This window comes from Mauremys reevesii, linkage group 25, assembly GCF_016161935.1.
Source record: "Mauremys reevesii isolate NIE-2019 linkage group 25, ASM1616193v1, whole genome shotgun sequence".
Lineage (NCBI taxonomy): Eukaryota > Metazoa > Chordata > Testudines > Geoemydidae > Mauremys > Mauremys reevesii.
The window spans coordinates 12502224-12522673 of NC_052647.1; the positions used below are offsets into that span (position 1 = coordinate 12502224).

At 54.8% G+C, this 20450-nt stretch overlaps 1 protein-coding gene across 4 annotated transcripts; it reads left to right on the forward strand.

Moving 5' to 3' along the window:
* Nucleotides 1-2452: 2452 nt before the first annotated feature.
* Nucleotides 2453-18671, forward strand: CDC37 (cell division cycle 37, HSP90 cochaperone). 4 transcript variants are annotated; one of them, XM_039514092.1, is made up of 9 exons: nt 2454-2749; nt 7687-7968; nt 8120-8225; nt 10337-10452; nt 11083-11205; nt 12313-12495; nt 13014-13085; nt 13416-13517; nt 18585-18671. In XM_039514092.1, the coding sequence occupies exons 1-9, from the start codon at nt 2648-2650 to the stop codon at nt 18654-18656; spliced, it is 1158 nt and encodes a 385-aa protein (XP_039370026.1). In that variant the 5' UTR covers nt 2454-2647; the 3' UTR covers nt 18657-18671. The 4 variants fall into 4 exon arrangements, with proteins under 4 accessions (XP_039370023.1, XP_039370026.1, XP_039370022.1 ...); XM_039514089.1 differs by lacking the exon at nt 13416-13517 and having other exon boundaries at nt 2453-2749; nt 18504-18671; XM_039514088.1 differs by lacking the exon at nt 18585-18671 and having other exon boundaries at nt 2468-2749; nt 13416-13971.
* The last annotated feature ends 1779 nt before the right edge of the window (nt 18672-20450 follow it).

The window sequence follows — 20450 nt, forward strand, 5'->3', positions numbered from 1 at the left end:
GGAAAGGAGACAGGCAGCTTGAGGCTGAGACTCGGGGGCTACAGCCTGCACTGAAAATGAGAGGTATTTTTGCCTGCACAAGGACAGCAGTGTTTGGATCCCAGATGCTCAGGAGGAAAATATTCTCCTCTGGTTCTATTCCAGGGTCAGCAGTCAGGACGTGCTGCCAAGTGCCCGAGGCAGCATGCCAGGGTCTCCATTTCCCTGCACCTTGTGCGGTCATTTGCACTTGTGCAAAGCGGGGATACAAATCCTGCACCATTCTCACTGGGTAGCAACTGGCACGGGTGGAAATAACCACATGACACGTAAGGGAGACTGGGAACTGAGCCCTCACTGCAGAGCTGGGGAGCTCTCTCTTCACTTCAGTGATGTCAGTGACATGACAAGCTACACAAAGTGCTGCCAACATGCAATGAAAAGCCAGCTCCCTTGGGTTGCTGTCAGAGGTGGGATACACCCACCAGGAGAGGGATTCACGCTGTATTTGAGGTTTGCTCCCCCATGTTCATTTGTCACTGTTGTCCATCCCTGACTTGGAGGCAGGCTGCTACCTGGCGCAATGCCGCTCGAGATCAGACACAGCTTTTCCTCGTTGTTTTCCAAAGAAATGTCTCTTATGGGCAAGGTGACCAGATGTCCCGATATTTGGGGCTTTTTTTTTTTTTTTTTAAATATAGGCTCCTATTATCCCCCACCCCATCTCGATTTTTCACACTTGCTATCTGGTCACCTTACTTACGGGATTGCAGGGGTGCGAATTGGGAAGGATCCTTTGCCTCTTGAGAGTAAAGGAGTCAATTCTCATCCTTCTCAGCGTCCCAGCTCTGGAGACTGCAGAGTGCCAGGGACACTGAGGAATACCCTGTGACTATGTCTCAAGCCTGCCTCCTAGGGTTAGGAAGGGATCGGATGGCCATTCGGCCAAGGAGAATATTTGCACCCATATTTCTATGGCAGGGAGACCCCCAGTGGCTGCAGGGTTAAGTGCAGTTCTCTGTTCACATTGCAGCACGCTGTAGGGCAGTGGTTCTCAATGAGGGGTCCGGGACCTCCTGGGGGGCCATGCAGGTGTCGAGGAGTCTGCCAAGCAGGGCCAGCACTAGAAAGCCAAAGCCCCACCGCATGGAGCTGAAGCCTGGGGCTCTGAGCCCCACCACCCATGGCGGAAGCAGAAGCCTGAGCAATGTAGCTTCGCAGGGCCCCTGTGGCGTGCAGCCCTGAGCAACTGCCCTGCTTGCTACCCCCTAACGCTGGCCCCTGGCTTTTATAGGCAGAAAAACAGTTGTTGGGGCACAAGTGGGCTCAGAAAGAAAAAGATTGAGAACCCCTGCTGTAGGGTAGTAGAATGGTCCGACCCTGCTCCTGGTGAGAGTCCAGCTCACGAAAGCTCATGCTAAAATAAATTTGTTAGTCTTTAAGGTGCCACAAGTACTCCTGTTTTTTTTTTTAATTCCAAATCTGGCTCCAGTTCCCAGGGGGGCTGACAAATCTTGTATCCTATTGGGATCAGGCGCAGCTGCCAACTTCTATGCCGATGGCCAGATCCTCAGCCGACATAAGTGGGTGCATCCTCCATAAGTGGGTGCATCCTCCATTAAAACAACGAGGCTTTGCCTGTCTACACCACTTAGCCCATGTGACAAGTTAAGCCTCAAAGGGAAACTTGGCTGAAAGACACCCTGGGTCAGAAAAGTGCAAAGCCAGCACTTCCGGAGGAGCTTCAGCACCAACGCAGGTGCTGGCCATGGGGGAGTGAACGTCACAGCCTTGCTGTCCTCAGGTGGGGTGCAAGAATCGTGTTGCCAATTCTCAGGATTCTCTTGAGGGTCTCATGATATTTGGGATTTTCTTCAAAGCTCCCGTCCTGGTGTCCTCAGGAGGCAGGAGACTCTCAGGCGACTGTAATCGAAGGTGAAGCTCTAGCTCTCGGGTGCGGCGAAGACACGACCCCTCCGGGGCACAGGAACCCAGAGTGCAGATAAAACAACCCCCCGAACTAGGGTTTGTTTAAAACGCCCGAGTTTGGATGCTGCGGCTTCCCCAGCCTTGCATGGCTTTGCTGAGCGGGTGCAGGCCCTTCGGGGCAGGGGCAGGGGCATCGCCCGGCCTGTCTCGGGGCAGCACCCAGCAGGGCGGGCGCCCCGATCTCAGTGGGGTTCCTGGGGGCTACCACAACACACCCAGTACTGGGGACTGCCTGCCCCTCCCCCACTCTGCCTGTCTTTGGGAGGCTGCCCCCCCTCGCCCCCTGCGTGCCTAGCAGGGAGGGAGCCTTCCGCCCCCTCAGGCTATAGTTGCTGTGTGTTGCCCTTTAAGGCCTACGCCATTTTGGGCGCGGAAGGGCGGGGGGGAACGCATGCGCACTGAACGGCCGAGGGATCAGAACGCGCTCTCCCGTGCCGTTGCCGGTCCTCCTACGCACGCGCAGTAGAATCTGCGGCGAGTCGGCCGCCTCCGATGCGCATGCGTATCTACCGGTGCTCGGGAGTTGGCGCGCCTGGGCTAGGCGGCGAAGCCCTCCCCCCTCCGTCGGGCACCGGAAGTGAGTCAGGGCGAGGGCGGAAGTGGGTGTGCGGAGGCGCCGCGGCGGCTGCTGGAGGGTTCCAGAAGAGCCTGGCCGGCGCGGCGCGGCCCGGGCGCCACCATGGTGGATTACAGCGTCTGGGACCACATCGAGGTGTCGGACGATGAGGACGAGACTCACCCCAACATCGACACGGCCAGTCTCTTCCGGTGGCGCCACCAGGTGCGGACCCCCGCCCCCGCCCCCCCGGCCCTGAGGGGGTCCCGCCCCCCGCGGCCCTGAGGGGCTCCCGGTCCCCTGGAGACCGGCCCCCGCCCCCCCCCGGCCCTGAGGGGCTCCCGTTCCCTGGAGACCGGCCCCCGCCCCCGGCCCTGAGGGTTCCCCTGGAGACCGGCCCCGCCCCCGGCCCTGAGGTCCCCCCCCCCCGGCCCCTGAGGGGGCCCCCGTTCCCGTGGAGACCGGCCCCCGCCTCCGCCCCCCGGCCCTGAGGGGGTCCCGTTCCCCTGGAGACCGGCCCCCGCCCCCGGCCCTGAGGGGCCCCTGTTCCCGTGGAGACCGGCCCCTGCCCCCGGCCCCGAGGGGGTCCTGTTCCCGTGGAGACCGGCCCCGCCCCCGCGGCCCTGAGGGGCCCCCGTGGAGACCGGCCCCTGCCCCGGCCCTGAGGGGGTCCCGTTCCCCTGGTGACCGGCCCCCGCCTCCGCCCCGCGGCCCTGAGGGGCCCCCGTGAGACCGGCCCCGCCCCGGCCCTGAGAGGGTCCCGTTCCCGTGGAGACCCGGCCTCGGGACCCCGGGAGGCCTGCCCAAGGGGGTCTCTGACCTGCCCCCGCTGCCCCGAGAGCGCCCCAGGCCCCAGCGGTGCCCTGGCCGTGCAGCGACCAGGCCTGGGTGGGGTTCAGCCCCTGTGCCTTGGGGCCCTGCGCCAAGTATCCCCCGCCCGCCCCAGGAACACTGTGCGCCCCACCCTGGGTCTTCACCTTGGGAACCCTGCGCTTGTCGGGACTTGGCCCCAAGGACGTGCCCCCCTCAGCCAGGATCCCTCCACCCGCACAGGGCTCAGCCCTTTGCAGAGACTGACATCTCCCCTCCCCCAGCCCCTCTCAATATCCCCTGGATTGACTCCCACCCCAGTGAGGCTCTGCCCCCAATTGGTGGGACTCCTCAGGCCTGAGACCCCTTGGACACACCCAATTTCAGCCAAATCAGCCCCACCCTTAGTGATGTCTCCCTCCTGTCAGCTCCCCAGAGAGAGGGAATTCCCCAGCTTCAAGGGAACCTCCACCCAGCTTCAAGGTAGATCTTCCCTGAGGGGAGAGACTCCTACAAAAAAATGAGGGAGTTCTTTACGGGGAGATTCCTTCCTTCCCAGGAGAGATCCTCCTGGAAACCCATCTCCAAGGCTTGTCTTCTCCTTAACCAGGCATCCTACATAGTAATAATGAGTACATATGGGGTACTTCGATATGGTGACTTCAACATCTGGCAAGATACTGGAACAAATGATTACACAATGAGTGTATAAACATCTGGAGGATACCAGGGTTAGAAGGAATAGCCAGCATGGCTCTGTCAAGAACAAATCCTGCCAAACCATCCTCATTTCCTTTTTTGATGGAGTTACTGGCTTAGTCGATAGGGGGAAGCAGTTGATGTGATATGGGAAACTTTTAGTAAGGCTTTTGACACAGTCAGATGTAAATTAGGGCAATGTGCTCTAGATGAAATTACCATAAGGTGGTACACAGCTGGTTGGAAACAGCACTCAAAAAGTAGTTGTTAATGGTTTGCTGTCATCTGGGTGTGTGTGTGTCCCACAATTAATTATTCATTAATTACTTGAATAAGGGAGTGTAGTGTGTGCTTATAAAATTTACGTAGGACATCAAGCGGAGAGAGGTTGCAAGCACCTTGGATGATGGAATTAGAATTCAAAACAACCTGGACACTTTAGAGAATTGATCTGTAATCAACAAGATGAAATTAAATAAAGACAAGTGCCAAGTAATGCACAATTACGAAATAGAGACTAACTGGCTAAGTGGTGGTAGCAGAAAAAGGATCGGGCATTATAGTGGATCACAAATGGAATGCGAACCAACAATGTGATGCAGTTGCCGAAAGGGCTAATATCAGTCTGGGGTGTATTAACAGGAGTGTCGTATGTAAGACATGGGAGGGAATTATCCTGCTCTACTCGGCATTGGTGGGGTCTCAGCTGGAGCACTTTAGGACTGATGTAACTAAATTGGAGAGGGTCCAGGGGAGGAAAGATTACAAACCCTGCGCATGTTTAGTCTTGAGAAAAGAAGACTTGGGGGGGTGGAGGGATCTGCTAATAGTCTTCAAATCTGTTAAGGGCTGTTATAAAGAGGATGGTGATTAAATGTTCTCCACCCCCACTAAAAGTAGGTCAAGAAGTAATGGACTTAATCTGCAGCCAGGGAGTCTTAGTTTAAATATTAGGAAGAACTTTCTACCTCTTAGCGTAGTTAAGCTCTGGAATAGGCTTCCCAAGGGAGTTTGTGGATTCCTCGTCATTGGAGGGTTTTAAGAACAGAGGCACAAACACCTGTCAGGGATGGTTTAGGGTTACTTGGTCTTGTCTCAGCACAGGGGCTGGGCTTGGTGACCTCTTAAGACCCCTTCCAGCCTGATATTTCTGTGATTTTTTTTTTTTATCAAGAGGTCTCTGTGATCCTCCAGTGGAGGGCTGATTTATATTCCCTTAGTACAGAAAGAGAAACTGAGGCACAGAGCAGGGAAGGGAATCGCCTGCGATGGTGCAGCAAGGCAGTAGTTGTGTCTGGACTAGAACTCAGGAGTCCTGACTGCGAGTCCAAGAGGAAACCCTGGGGCTTACTGTCTCCATGTGCTCTCTTGCGAAACCGCAGGAAGCTGTCTGGGCAGAAATCCATTCCTCAGTCTCCCAGTAACTTTCTCCACCACAGTCACTCTGGACTTGGGAGCCACCAGAAAGGAAAACCAATGTCATGGCCTTAACTGACTCTGATACCAGTAACACCAGTGTGCGTGCAGGTGCTTTAGGAGCTGTAGTGGACACTAGCCAGCAGACTGGCAGGTGTGGTAAGACACTCTGCTTAGTCCCCATGTATTTGTAACTGGTTCCAGTCTAACAGATGAGGCATTGAGTCAACCTTACCTGCCTTCTTTGGGGAATAAATGAGCTCTGGATGTAGTGTGTGAATGCAAAGGCTTAGTTTCTTATGTGTCACCTGGTCCGTCACCATTTATTGGGTCTGGGAATCCACCCTGTTGGCTCAGGGAGTTCTGATCTTGTTTGAGTGGCAAACACTGGGGAAAATACAGTTTTATTCTGGATAAAATGGGGGCTTTTCACCTCTGCTGCATATGTGTATAGATACGAAGATCGATTGGTCTCTCAAAGGACCTAGAATGTAGGCAGTGCACTTTGCCTTTTGTTCTTCCCTGGGGAATTCCAGGGATCTGAGCAGGGAGTGCTGAAGTCCAATAATGATTCTGCAAATCACTCATGCTGAGCAACTCATTTCACTCTGCCTCAGTTTTCTTATCTGTAAAATGTGGATAATAGCTGTTAGAGGGAGCTGTGACTTGGGGAGCTGAAGTTTGGGTGGCTAATTGAGTGTTTTGGTAATCTAGAGCACTACATAAGTACTAAGTCCTGGGAGGCAATGGAGAAATAAACCTTGATCTTGTTAAAACCCTCCTTCCCCGAGTGTTGTGCATCCCTACTTTGAAAGTGTAAGTGCAGTGTGAGTAACTGTCTCAGTTAGGGTGTTCTCCCTCCAGCCTAGCATGTTATGCACAGGAAGGAAGGGTCTCTGCTCCATGTGGAGAAATAGATATTTTTCTCCACATGGAGAAGAAAATGGGAATTCAGCTTTTGTTTTCCAGGCTCAGAGGAGGGAGAAAATGTTCTCCCAACAGCCACAACAAGAGCCATGTCCAATCAACTGCAAACAAAATCCTAAGGATCTTAGAACCCTCTTGAAAACATTGGCCTGTAAGGGAAACCCCGACTGTGAAACACAGCAAAGGTGTTCAGTAGTTAACTGTTGGGTCTCTGGAAGGAAGGCAGCATCAGGATGCCTATAGCTAGGGGAGACAGATTGAAACAGAACGGGGGCAAATTTGAGTTGAAGATCAAGGGACTCTCCAGCACTGTGAGCCTAAGGGAGGTGGTAGAAACTCCATTGCTTGAGGCAGTTGCACCTAGATTAGACAAAGCCCTAAAGATTGTACAGTAGTGAACAGCCCTGCCCTGCCCTGTGAGAGTGGATGACGTGGGGATCAATAGGACTCTTCCACCTCTTAATTTTCAGCTAATACAAATTGATACTGCAGAGGAGAGGAATGTTCATTCTCCTACAGAGTTGCTGCTGCGGCTCCTGGGTTAACACTGATTTCCTGCATCCCGTGCTCTGCCAAGCATAATTGGAGTCTCTGCAGATGTGCCAAGCCCTCGGGAAACTCTAACTACTAGGTGGTACTGAGCTCTCAGTTAGCAGCACACGGCGACTGTGTGAATGTCAGTGCAGCATAGAAGAGAGACAGCTAAAAAGTCTGATTAAACCATAAGGTCCCTACAGGCTAGTTGCCTCTGTAGAGAGCTGAACTCTCAACCTCTCACTCGCTGCAAGAAACTAGCCACACACTCGGTGATACTGGGATTAATCAAAAAATGGATGAGTTGGGAAGCATGTAGGGTAACCCTTCTCTGGCATAGAAGCTGCTGTCCTGTTGGTGTGACCCACGCAGCTCAGCATGTCAGTTACTGTTCTGTTAGATCCTATCAGCCCAACGATCATCTCTTGGGTGTGGGGGGATAGCTCGGTGGTTTGAGCATTGGCCTGCTAAACCCAGGGTTGTGAGTTCAATCCTTGAGGGGGTCGCTTAGGGATCTGGGGCAAAAATCAGTACTTGGTCCTGCTAGTGAAGGCAGGGGGCTGGACTCGATGACCTTTCAAGGTCCCTTCCAGTTCTAGGAGATTGGTCTATCTCCAATTATTATTATTTATTTGGGACATGAGGTGAGGAGAGGGGTTCCCAGTGTTACTCAGACTGTCTGTCCTCTCCTCTTTGCCAGGGGATCAGTTGGCTCTTCTATTCCAAGAGCAAGTGATGAAGAGTGTTTTTAAAAAGCTGTAAATTGATCTCTGCAGGCCCGAGTGGAGAGGATGGAGCAGTTCCAGAAGGAGAAAGAAGAGCTGGATAAAGGGTGCAGGGAATGCAAACGGAAACTAGCCGAGTGCCAGAAGAAAATGAAGGAGCTGGAGGTGACAGACGCGGAGAGTGGGAAAGGGGAGCTGCAGAAACTTCAGGCTGAAGCGCAGCAGCTGAGAAAAGAAGAGAAGAGCTGGGAAAAGAAGATCGAGGGGCTGAGGAAGAAGGAGAAGAACATGCCCTGGAACGTGGATACCCTGAGCAAAGACGGCTTCAGCAAGGTTGGTCTGAATGGTGCCTGGTGAGGGGAAAGAGCAGGGGGGGATTTCTAGCTGAGGAAGCTGCCTTGCAAACATGGCGTCCGAGCTGTCGTGCTGGAACCACAGCTGGCCACGCAGCAGTGCCATGAACCAGCCTCCTCTCTCTCTGCAGAGCGTTTTCAATGTCAAACCTGAAGAGGAGGATGAATCAGAGGAACAAAAAGAGAAGAAACACAAGTCGTTTGTGGAGAAGTACAAGAAGCAGATCAAACACTTTGGTGAGTTAGCTGGCTGCAAGCGCAGGGCTCCCGGGCAGTCTAGGGGATGAAAGCTTCAAAAGTCCCTTCTGTGTTATAGTTTAAACCCCGTTATATTGGGGTAGTGGCGGCAGGACTCCAGCGGTGATTTAAAGAGCCCGGGGCTCCGGCCGTGGGGAGCCCTGGGCCCTTTAAATTGCCAGTCGAGCCCTGCTGCCGGAGCCCTGGGGTAGTGGCGGCAGGGGTCTGACGGTGATTTAAAGGGCCTGGGCTCCCCACAGCGGCCAGAGCTCCGAGTCCTTTAAAGCGCCACTGGAGCCCTGCTGCCGGAGCCCCAGGGTAGCAGCAGCAGGGCTCTGATGGTGATTTAAAGGGACCGGGGCTCCTCACAGCGGCCAGAGCTCCAAGCCCTTTAAAGCACCGCGGGAGCCCCACTGCTGCTGCCCCGGAGTAGCAGCAGCAGGGCTCCAGCGGTGATTTAAAGAGCCCCGGGCTCCAGCCACTGCGGGGAGCCCAGGCCCTTTAAATCACCGTCCGAGCCCCGCTGCCGCAGCTCTGGGGTAGCGGTGGCAAGGCTCCAGCAGTGATTTAAAGAGCTCCAGGCTCCAGCCGCTGTGGGGAGTCCGGGCCCTTTTAATCGCCGGCCGAGCCCTGCTGCCGGAGCCCTGGGGTTACTGCGCTATATGGGAACCTGTATTATATCGGGTCACGTTATATCGGGGTAGAGGTGTAGTTGGATTCCTTGCTATCTGGGTCATGTCCGCAATACCTGTCTTCTCCCATGCTGTAGACTTAGAAAGTGAAGAACATGCAGCTGGAGAGACCCATGTTCAGGGTGTGGGGCTGTGGAGTGTTCTCAGCTGGGGGTCCCTACCTGTGGAACTCCTTTCAGACCCATGTGTAAAAGGCACCAATAAGCCAGTGGTTTCCTAACACAGCCCACTCCTGGGGCTTGCCTTTATCCTTAACTTCACTTAAAAAGCCCATCTGCAGGACTGTACGAACCAACATCCATAGATTCATAGACTCTAGGACTGGAAGGGACCTCGAGCGGTTGAGTCCAGTCCAGCTGTAGCATGTAGGCCCTCTCCTGAACAGGTCTTCTCTTGAGTCCCACCCCCGACTTTGCTGGACCTTCTCTGCCTCCTCCTAACTCTTCACTACCTTCATAGTCCTGAACTGGAGCTTTTCAGGTGCCCTTCACCAGAGCTCTGGAGCAGCTCAGGTGCTAGCACATCTGTTCACCCCACAGTCCTGTGTGGTAGGGAAGTGTTACCCGCATTTTATAGATGTGGATCTCCAGTACAAAGGGATGAAGTGACTTAGCCAGGGTCACGTGGAGAGTCTGGCGGAGCCAAGAAATGACCCCAGATTTATTGAGTCCCAGTCTAGTGCCTTCCCACAGACCCGTCTTTTCTTATGAGACCCTCTTGGTCTGATGGGTCAGGTGGGTCAGCAGGTTAGCTCTATCTTGCCGCATCATCGGGTCCTGTACTGGATTCTGCCTTCATAATCCTGCTGCTTGGATACCGAAGTCATAGACCTCTAATAAATATGGTTGGTAAATTCAGCTGGGTGTTCGGTTAAATTCCTACAACGTTCCTGTCCCAGTCCCCTCCCACCCACCCCATCCAAAGACAGTGCGCCCTGCCGTCATTAGGGCTGTCGCTGTGAAATACAGCCAGGAGGAGAAGTTAATCCAAAACTCTGTCCCATGTTTGATCTGTCCTAGGTACTTAGGTGGCTCATTGACCTTGGAGATGGTGAGGTGCTCAGATACCAACAGAGCCTCTCCTGAGGCAGCTGCACAGATAGGGAACTGAGGCACAAAGGCCCAGATCCTCTGGGGTGTTTATCTAAATACCTAAGACTAAGTGACTTGGCCAGGGTGTCACACACACAACCTGGAGCAGAAGAGGGAATTGAACCTGGGTCTCCCAGTCACAGGCGAGTGCCCTGACCACACCACCATCTTTCCCCTCCAGCAGGCGTAATCCTGCCTCCTAAATCCTCTCTAGCTCTGTCCAGGCTCCGCTTGAAACTGTGAGCGACAGCTTGGTGGGTGGGCTCTTCTCTCTGACCATGTGGCAAGGTGACTGTCTGCTGCTAACTGTGGCTCTCCTGCTTTGAAGGGATGCTGCGGCGCTGGGACGACAGCCAGAAGTATCTCTCTGATAACCCGCATCTGGTGTGTGAAGAGACCGCCAATTACCTGGTCATCTGGTGCATTGATCTGGAAGTGGAAGAGGTGAGGCTGCTGTGTTTCGCCAGGAGTTGTGACTGCAGCCTGAAATGCTGATAGCAGTGAGGGGTCAATCCCGTGTGCCCTGCTGAGTTCTGGCCCATTCGCGTTTGTGGTGGGCCAAGCTCTTTCCCACTGGAGTCCCTTCCCTAACGGACACCTCATGGCATAGCGAACCCGTGCTGGGGGAACGAGGCCTGGAAAGCTTGTACTGGAGAGGCTTCCTGCCACTCTAGTACATTAGTTTCCCCCGTCAGTACTGTTGTTCCAGCAGCCATTCATCTGATCTGCTAGCTGCTCGTTCTCTTCCTGAGTCAGCCTTGGTTGTCTTGTGGCCAGCTGCCCTCCTGGGAGCCAGCGTCTCTTTCAAAGACGGCTTCCTCCATTCGCTTAAAGATGGTGCTGACACTTGAGAGATCCTGGCAGCTGAGTCTGGAAGGGAGTGGGCCAAGAGCTCAGACTGCAGTGGACTCACTTGTCATGGCTCTTGGCCAGCCGGTGTCCTCTTTCCACTTGGGCAAGGCTGCAGCGGCTGGTGTCTCGGGGTCTGTTGGAATGTGAGCACGCCCTCTGCTGGCAGTGCGCCGCACAGCACAGTCCTTAGAGCCACAGGCGCCTTTCTCTTCCGCCTCCTAGAAACACGCCCTGATGGAGCAGGTCGCCCACCAGACCATCGTGATGCAGTTCATCCTAGAGCTGGCCAAGAGCCTGAAGGTGGACCCCAGAGCTTGTTTCAGACAGTTCTTCACCAAAATCAAGGTGAGTTCCAAGTCCCCTTCAGCTGTGTCGTTTTCTCCCCGTTTCCTCCTCTCACAGGTGGCCAGCAGTCAGGAGGACTGCGGTGGACCGTCCCTGGCCTGCAGTCAGGAGGACTGCGGTGGACAGTGTGGAACTCGCTACCGTGGAGTGTTGGTTAGGTCAGGAACTTAGCAAGATTCCAGGAGGGAATGGACACATGGATTCCTGGAATATCCCAAATTCTAACAGTTACTGCTAAGGCTACAAACCTGCCTCAGGGTGTGAGACAACCTCTATTCGAAGTTAAGAAGGGACCTTCCTGAGGCAAATTACCCCACGTCTATGTCTCGTGCGGTTTTTCACACTGTCCTCTGCAGCTTCTGATTCTGGCCACTGTCCGAGGCAAGCGACTGAGCTAGGCGGACCTAAGGTCTGAGCCAGTCTGGCAGTTCTGATGCCACGTGGTGCCTCCTTCTTCGTTCTCAGTCTGCCCGCGCTGGAGAGAGGGGGCCCAAGGCCCACTCAGGAGTGGGGTTTCAATACAGTCTGACTTTTGCCCAGCTTCCCATGCCCAGTAGTGAGCGTTGTGGCTGGGGTCATCACTGTGGCTACTAGCTAAAGCTGCAGAGCCTTCTCCTTTGTCGCTGGGCCAGCTGAAGGACACCTGGGGAGCCGCCTCCTGGGAGCTCTGTGCCTGGAGGGCCCTGAGCGCAGAGAACATATTGGACTGTAAGTTTTATCCCTCCTACTAGCTGGACTTTTTAGTGGCACCTGCTGCTTGTGCTCTGCCATCGCCTGCCTGTGTATTTGTGGTGCTGTGCTCGCCCCCACAGCAGGGGGTTGTGGGGACACCGCAGGAGGAGAGAATGTCAGTCTGTCACACATGCTGTTGTCCTACAGCAGGTGGCTTTTAATGAAGGAAGCACTGGGCTCCTCCCAGCCCTGCAATTAGCCTGACTGAATGAGGGCGTGGCTACGGTGGCACACTCTGGCCTGAGCAAAGGGGTCCGTAATCTGAGTTCAGCCATGTCTCACGTGCCTGGCTGGATGCTGTGCCATCTCGGCTCCTTCTTCGTTAACATTCTGGCCTCTCAACTCTGCTCCCCTGCTTCTCCCTGCTCGTTGCAGACGGCCGATCAGCAGTACATGGAGGGGTTCACCGACGAGCTGGAGGCCTTCAAGGAGCGGGTGAGAGGCCGTGCCAAGGTGCGCATCGAGAAAGCCATGAAAGAGTATGAAGAGGAGGAGCGGCAGAAACGGCTGGGCCCTGGCGGGCTGGATCCCGTGGAGGTGTACGAATCCCTCCCGGCTGTGAGTAGCCTGACACTGAGCAGCAGGTGCCTTGCGCTCTGAGCAAGAGCTGCTGCTGTCGATCTCGCATTCTGGCTCCTCCTTCCCACTCCCTAGCCTGCCTAGAGCACTTCTCTGGCCCCATTCTCTGAGCAGCTCAGGTGCTTTGATGGGTTTATTCCCCGCACCCCCCAGGTCAGAAAGCCCTATCCCCATTTTACAGGTGGGGCACTGAGGCACAGGGAGACTCAGACTTGCCCAAGTCTGACAGAGCAGGGAAATGAACCCAGATCTTCCAAGACCCAGGCTAGTGCCCTGGCCACTGCACCACCCTCCCAGGGCAATGGGCAAGGTGGCATTCCTCTCCATGCGCCGGGGCAAGGCGGGTCACTGCGGAGTGCCTCCACTGCCTTCCTAGGCCTTGGGTCCTAGCTGAGCGGGAGCATGAGGTGTGAGCTCCTAGGCATTGTCTATTGCATGGGGCTGTGGAAGGGGCCCTGGCCCAGACCCGCTCACCAGGCTGCCCTCTCCTCCCCCAGGAGCTGCAAAAGTGTTTCGATTCAAAAGACGTTCAGATGCTGCAGGATGCAATCAGCAAAATGGAGCCTGCTGTGAGTATCCCTTGGGTGGGGAGGACATGGGGGTGAGGGCCTGGAGTGCCCGGCTCTTGAGGCACAGGAGGAGAGCAGTCAGCTTTCTGTTGCTGTGAATTGGGGTCCGTTCCCAGTCACATTAACGCATCTTCCTGTGTAGCTATTGGCTTCTTCCCAAGTCACTGATCTTGAGCCAACCAAGTGGCAATGAGCCCTTGGCTGAAGGCTGCAGTGCAGTGTCTTGCAGGGGATGGAGGTGGGTTTGGGGAGCTCTGGGAGGAAGCAGAGCCCCGTGGGGCAAGTGCTGTGCTAACATCCCTGAGCCCCCATGCGCTGTCTGCGTTCCAGGAAGCGAAGTATCACATGCAGCGCTGCATCGATTCTGGGCTCTGGGTGCCGAATGCCAAGACAGCGGAGGGAGCGGAGAAGGGAGGCGAGGAGGCGGAGGCTGTCTACGAGGAGGTCAAGGAGAGCAGCGAGGAGGAGAAAGGAAACCCATGAACTACTGCTGGAAATGCGTAAAGCAGACTGTCCCCTCACCTCCCCCCACTGCCACCATCCTACCCCCTCTCGCCTTCCTCTCTCACCCGATTATCCCTCAGGATGACACATGCTTTACACACGTAGACACTTTGTGAATGTGTGAGCTGCTTGCTGGCTCTTTGTATCCAACGCCAAGCCCTGGGCTGCCTTTGGGGAGCAGCCGGAAGCCCCTGTGTTAGCAGAGGGGATGTCCAGTCGGTTACCCCAGTGAGACAGGAGCGCAAAGGGACTTGGCATATGGCAGTTTAGGTTCTAGGTCTCACTCTGGTGATGCCGGGCAATGTACTAGTTACAAGTGTGCCGTTGTATCTCTTCTGTTGGTGCCCAGTAAGGCTGTTACCTGAATAAAGAGATTGAAGTAGCTGAGCGTGGAGCGGACTTGCTGGGGCAGTCGGGTGAGCTGCCATGCTGTTGTGGCTTCTGAAAAGAGAGAAATTGACCTGCAAAGTTGTTCCTGGTGCTGGGAGTTACGTTGCAGGCCAGCCTGAGGGCACTGGCCTTCCCCAGTCTGTGGAGCCCTTGGTGGCCAAAACAAACTGTGTGGGCTGCCATGGCACCTGGCAGGGCCTGCAGGCAAACACAGCAGCCCCCCTGCACCTTGGGTTAGTGCCTGTGCCGCCTCGGCCATCTGCCGGTGTGTGCTCTGGGGCCCGGAGGAGTGGGCTGTGCTGTGAATGTGCCTGAGGCGTAGGCCCAGCTCTGCTGACCGGCAGTCTGTCGCTTTCCTTCCCAGCTGCCTGCCCGTCTAGCAGTGTCCCATGCTAAGGGTGACCGTTCCCCCAGTAGGACGGGGGAGTGCACAGGGAATGGAGCCTACGCCAGGTGGCAGGGGGACAGCAGACCTACACCCTGCATTGATGGGGACGCACCGCTGGGTAGCCAGGAGAGCAGAGCTTGGCTGGCTTGGCCATGCTGTGCCCCGTGGCTCTGTTATTTCTGGCGCTGCTGTGAACTTCTCCAGTGCCAAGCTCTGTTTCTTCTGCAGGTGGCTCAGTGCCCCTGCGCTCAGCAGGGCTGCGGGTAACCGGCCTGCCTTGCCGCATTCCTAGGAAGTACCAGGGTAGAATGGCACAAGGCAAACCGCACCTGCATTTTAAGAGGTAAATCCCATGCCTGGGTGTGGCAAAGCAGGGAGCCGGCGGCAGAGTATCCATGGGCTTAGGGGTGCCAGGTTGACTCTGGTCCAGCCGGGATCACGTTGTGCTGACTCCACACCAAAACTTCCTTACGCGATTCCTTGGCCAATGGGTGGGAAGGGCTTGGGCATTGGGCCCAGGTTCTGCTGGTTCTGCCCGGTACGTGCTGACTGGGCTCCAAGCACAGAAAGGCTCTGCCGCAGCAAAGACCTCTTGGAAGCCGTCTGTCCCCCCCCGCAGCCAGCAGCCAGGGGGGTGAGACCAAAACACCCAGCGAAGGGGGTGGGGCACGATCTCGTCTGCGCAAACAGGAGAGAGGAGGTGGTGCAGCTGTCTGCATTGGAGCATCCTTCGAACGCGGCTGCCAGCCAGGTGTCAGGCCACGCTCCGAACATGGTCGCACCAGACGCTTTGAACAACGGGCTGGCAGGGTGGTAGAGAGGAATCTAAAATCAGCCTACGCCCACAAGTGGCCCTCCCCGTGTCCTGGCTGGAGAGCTGCTGGTAGGCTAACGAGCAAGGAGTCAGGCTGCAGGAGAGATGGGGACCTGGGTCTCTAGCTTCCCTTCCTGCGTTTTCAGAAGCCGCCAGGAAGGGAGACCACTCGACTGACTGAATAAAGGCATTTAGTGTCCGACTCCCTAGCTTCGGCTGGGACTCCATGTACTACGAAACACAGGAGCTGTTGTGTACCCAGAGCTAGTGCAGTGTGGGTGGGGAGGAAGCTTGAGGGGGAAATACATGCACCAAGGATTTGGGTGCGCACAAGTAGACATTTCTGAGCGAAATGCTGGACGAGCGACCAGCTTGTTAAGTGATGTCGCCTGGCTTGTGTGTGGTAGGTAGGTACCAGCGATACCTGTGGGGACAGATCCCTGGACAAGTCTGTTCCCTTCTCCGTGCTTCCATTTCCCCCTCTGTAAAATGGAGATAAAATGTTCTCTCCCCCGCCTTAACTTCCTGGCCTGAAGGCCCCATGGAAACTGTGACTGGTTACAGTGCTACAAATCAACACCTCACAAGCCAGCTGGCAAGATCTGCGCCCAAAGGCCTGAAACTGCTTTTAAAAGTTCTCAGGCCCTTGGAGGCAGAGGGGTCTGCTTGGCGATTGCATGAGCCTTGGCATGAAGAGTGACAGGCCAGCGAGGTCTGGGGGCCACGATCCAAATCCGCCTTCACCCATCACTCCTGGGGGGGTTCAGGCTGGAGGATCCGGCAGGGAGAGTGAGCAGAACAGCGGCCCAGCCAGTGTGACGCAGAACAAGCGCTTGCCTTCATGCCTGCCAGGTCCGAAAGGGCATTGACAGGTCCGTGCACTGGTGGTGCTAGACACACACACAGACTAAGCAATTGCTTGGGGCCCGTGAAATACCATTCCCATTTCGTTTGGGCTTTTTACCATGTGTTTAGTAGGTGGTGGTGGTGGAGGGGGGGTTGTGGAAATAATACAATGAGAATGTGGAGGGGGTGGGCGAGGTGTCAGGGCTGCTTAGGCTCCCCAGGGCGAGCTCAGCCTCGGGGCGTGTGGCAGTGAAACTGCCTGTCTCTGAAGTGAATTGAGTTCTGCAAAGTGCCCAGGTTGCCAGTTCTGCTTGTGCCCAGTACAGGTAAAAGCTGGGCAGCAGCATGCCGCCGATTGGCATCGGCCTCGGCGAGTGACGCTCTCTGTTAGGAATTGGACTGAATCGCCAGCCACCAAAGAGGGTTGTAAAGCAAGTGACTGGCGGGTGGCGTAGAAGGCACAGCCTCTGCCCAGGCAGGGAGGGGTGTGGCTGGAGTGTCTGCGGCATTCAGGCATGTAGCACTGTGCTGGGTGCTGTTCGCCACCTTTGTCTCTGAGCGTCTTTGATGAAATGTAGAGTCACAATAGGCACGTCCGGAGTCTGGCTGAGAGTTTCTAGGAAGCTCTTCATGGAGTAGGCTGCTTTGGATGGGAGCGGAGGAGGAGGATGTGAACATCTGTCTGGTGATGCCAGAGAAGAGGAAGGTTTTGCTGTGTTTCCTAGCAGGAGGGGCAGATTCTGGATTCATCTAATCCCTCTGGTTCTACAGCTGGACCCACTCGACTGAGTACTGTGTCCTCTGCTCTCCTGCTCCTCCTCCTGTGCATCATCCCAGTGGAGGGCAGCTGTCTGGGCAGCTCTCAGCTGGGGCTGTGGTCTCTGGTGTAGCTGGGGGCCCCGGAAAACTCTCGTGGGGCCCAGGCCCCTGGAGCTTCTTCTGCTCTGGGTCTTCGGCGGCAATTCGGCGGCGGGGGGTCCTTCCGCTCTGGGACCTGCCGCCAAAGTGCCCCGAAGGCCCATGGCACCCGCCACCGAAGTGCCGGGTCTTGGGTGGCAATTCGGCGGCAGAAGATCCCAGGCCCCCGAATCCTCTGGGCAGCCCTGTTAGTTTCCCCCTCTATGACAGCTGCCTACTCTTCAAGGCCTCTTGGGTTGATGGGAGCCGGGCCCGAGACCTTCGTTCTGTGTCATCTCCGTGTTGTGAGATGATGATTCTCTACAGCAGGCTCCATTATCATCTAGTGAGTTCCTAGCCAGCTGCGCAGAATCATAAGGAGCTTCAGACGCTACTCTTCAGTTTTCACCACTGCTTCGCTCTCCTCACAAGTGTCTCCCCTTTCAGCCTTTCCCTTCCTTATATTCTTCATGTTTTTATAACCTCTCCTACACCAATGGCCTCCATCCCTCGGGCCTCTTTCGAGATGTGAAAGTGAAGGCAGCTCCTTGCCAGCAGAGTGGGCGGAGGTGGGGTGGCTGTGAAAGTCCTTTGCACTGTTTGGAATGATTTGTGGCCTAATTCCAAACTCGAGAAGTTGGTCTCTGGGAGATGGGGGAAGAATCAGTGAGTAGGCAGGAATGTGAAAACTCCCAGAGGCGATTTTAGAGCCCAAGGCCATTCTGTCACTTGCTAGCGCTAGTGCGTAGCTACCCGTCCGCTCCTCTAATCCAGCCTTTGGCACGACTCTAGCCCCTGTCTTTTGTATTGGGGAACTTGGTTTTTAAGAGCATGAATGAATGTATAAACCTGATCACTCGGCTTCAGCCTTTACAATATACCTGCCTGGCTTATTGTTCCTTATTTCTATTACTGTAGTATCTAGAAGCCTCCCCCTCCAGGGAGCAGGACCCTCCTGTACAAACACAGACCCAAAGGGGGAGCCCTCTCCCCCAAAAGCGGACACTGTCAGCATAAGACGAGCCGTCAGGTGAGGATAGAGAGGGGTGTACAAGGAAACAGCCTTTGCTGGTCAGCTTGACAGGCAGTGCCCTCAACACACCAGCCCAAGATCGATTGATTTTTTTTTTGTCCTCATGCCTACAACCAAAAGCCAACTCTTAGGAGGGCTGTGAGGGAGGCCAGTGCCCTACGTTGGGGTTGTTTCTAGAGAGCTCGTCCTGCACAGGGGGAGTGGTGTGGACAAAGCACAAAGGACTTTATTTGCTGCTTGTTCCAGCCTGTCAGTGCTGGAGTGCCCGGCTCTTGAGGCACAGGAGGAGAGCAGTCAGTTTTCTGTTGCTGTGAATTGGGGTCCGTTCCCAGTCACATTAACGCATCTTCCTGTGTAGCTATTGGCTTCTTCCCAAGTCACTGATCTTGAGCCAACCAAGTGGCAATGAGCCCTTGGCTGAAGGCTGCAGTGCAGTGTCTTGCAGGGGATGGAGGTGGGTTTGGGGAGCTCTGGGAGGAAGCAGAGACCCGTGGGGCAAGTGCTGTGCTAACATCCCTGAGCCCCCATGCGCTGTCTGCATTCCAGGAAGCGAAGTACCACATGCAGCGCTGCATCGATTCTGGGCTCTGGGTGCCGAATGCCAAGACAGCGGAGGGAGCGGAGAAGGGAGGCGAGGAGGCGGAGGCTGTCTACGAGGAGGTCAAGGAGAGCAGCGAGGAGGAGAAAGGAAACCCATGAACTACTGCTGGCCAGGATGGGCACGTGGGTTAGTGGGGTCTAAGTCTGAGTTACTTTGGTTGCCATCACTTAAATTATGCACCCCTTCAGTGCATAGTAACCCTGTATTCAATTGCTACACCGTGGAGCAAGGGAGAAAAGGAAGAACATTGCTGTCTTAGCCAAACTGCAATACAGGTAGTTCTACCATCCTGCCTCCGCTGAGAAGTGCACTGGCCTTTCTAATGAACCACAAGCAGTTGCTGTCGGACAGTCCAGCTGTAGGCGGAGCTGCTGACAGCCAAGCTCTGAGGAATGAGCAGCGACTAATAGATAATTTCCTTCATCTGAAGCTTGGTGGGAGTTCTGAGGGCTATGAAATTTACACTTCTCTTGCTTGGACTGAACTTTCCTGGTACTGTGATGCTGCAGTACAATAGCTGGATTCACATCCAAGCAGCGCTTCATTGTGGGCAAATGAATAAAATCCACCACATCTTAATGATGGAGCTATAATCCAATACATGATCCTCTCTCTGTGGCTGCTGTAGAATCTCCACTCCTCTACCTGTAGGCTAAAAGCAGGGCTCACTAGAACCATCTGCCGTTTTAGTTTACCTAACATGTCTTTTCCCAGTGATTCACCATAAGCGCTCCCACCGATCTACAGTGCTTGAAACCCTGACCCTAGAAATAGGAGCTGCACCCTAACAGCTGGTTGCACTGACTCATAAGTCAGAACAAAGTGTCTTCTCTAGTTCATGTGTCTGACGAGGTGGGGATTCACCCCTGAAAGCTCATGCTCCGATACGTCTGTTAGTCTATAAGGTGCCACAGGACTCTCTGCTGCTTCTCTAGTTCTGTTTGTGGGCTCAAGTGATCATTTGCATTGCTATAGTCTCTATTGTCAATATGGCAATGGACTGGGGCAGGCTGGGCATAAACTCCTCTAATTTCTCCGAGGAAACTGCAGAACTGGAATTAATTTGCAATCTGGACACCATCAAATTAGGCCTGAATAAAGACTGGGAGTGGATGAGTCACTACAAAAAGTAATTTTCCCTCTGCTGATACTCACACTTTCTTGTCAACTGTTTGAAATGGGCCATCTTGATTGCACTGGCCTCATTAGCACTACAAAAGTAACTTTCCCTCCCTTTGCATCGAGGAAGTGGGTATTCACCCAGGAAAGCTCATGCTCCCATATGTCTGTTAGTCTATAAGGTTCCACAGGACTCTCTGCTGCTTTTACAGATGCAGACTAACACGGCTCCCCCTCTGATAGTTCCCCTCCCTTGGTATTCACCCCTTCTTGTCAACTGTTGAGAATAGGCCACTTCCACGTTCATTGAATTGGCTCGTTAGCACTGACCCCCCACTTGGAAAGGCAACGCCCATCTTGTCATGTGCTGTAATATATATTCTGCTTACTGTATTTTTCACTCCGTGCATCTGATGAAGTGGGTTTTAGCCCACGGAAGCTTATGTCCGACTACATTGGTTAATCTCTAAGGTGCCACAAGGCCTCCTTGTTGTTTTATCTAATGTCTCTGTGCCTCAGTTTTCCAATCTGTACAATGGGGATGCTAGCCTGCCCCCTGCGGGTGGGGATGCTGAAGTGTGACGTTTGTAAAGTGCTTTGAGAGCCTTTCAGGGGGGATTTTGCATAGTTCATCGTGTATCATTGTTAGCTGAAGTGAGCGGGTACTGAAATGAATCCAGGCAGTAGCGTTAAACCGCCCCCTCCCTGTGCCTATAACCCCGTCACCTAGCGCCCTGGGGGAGCCCCGGCCGGGCAGGCTGCGGGGTGCAAGG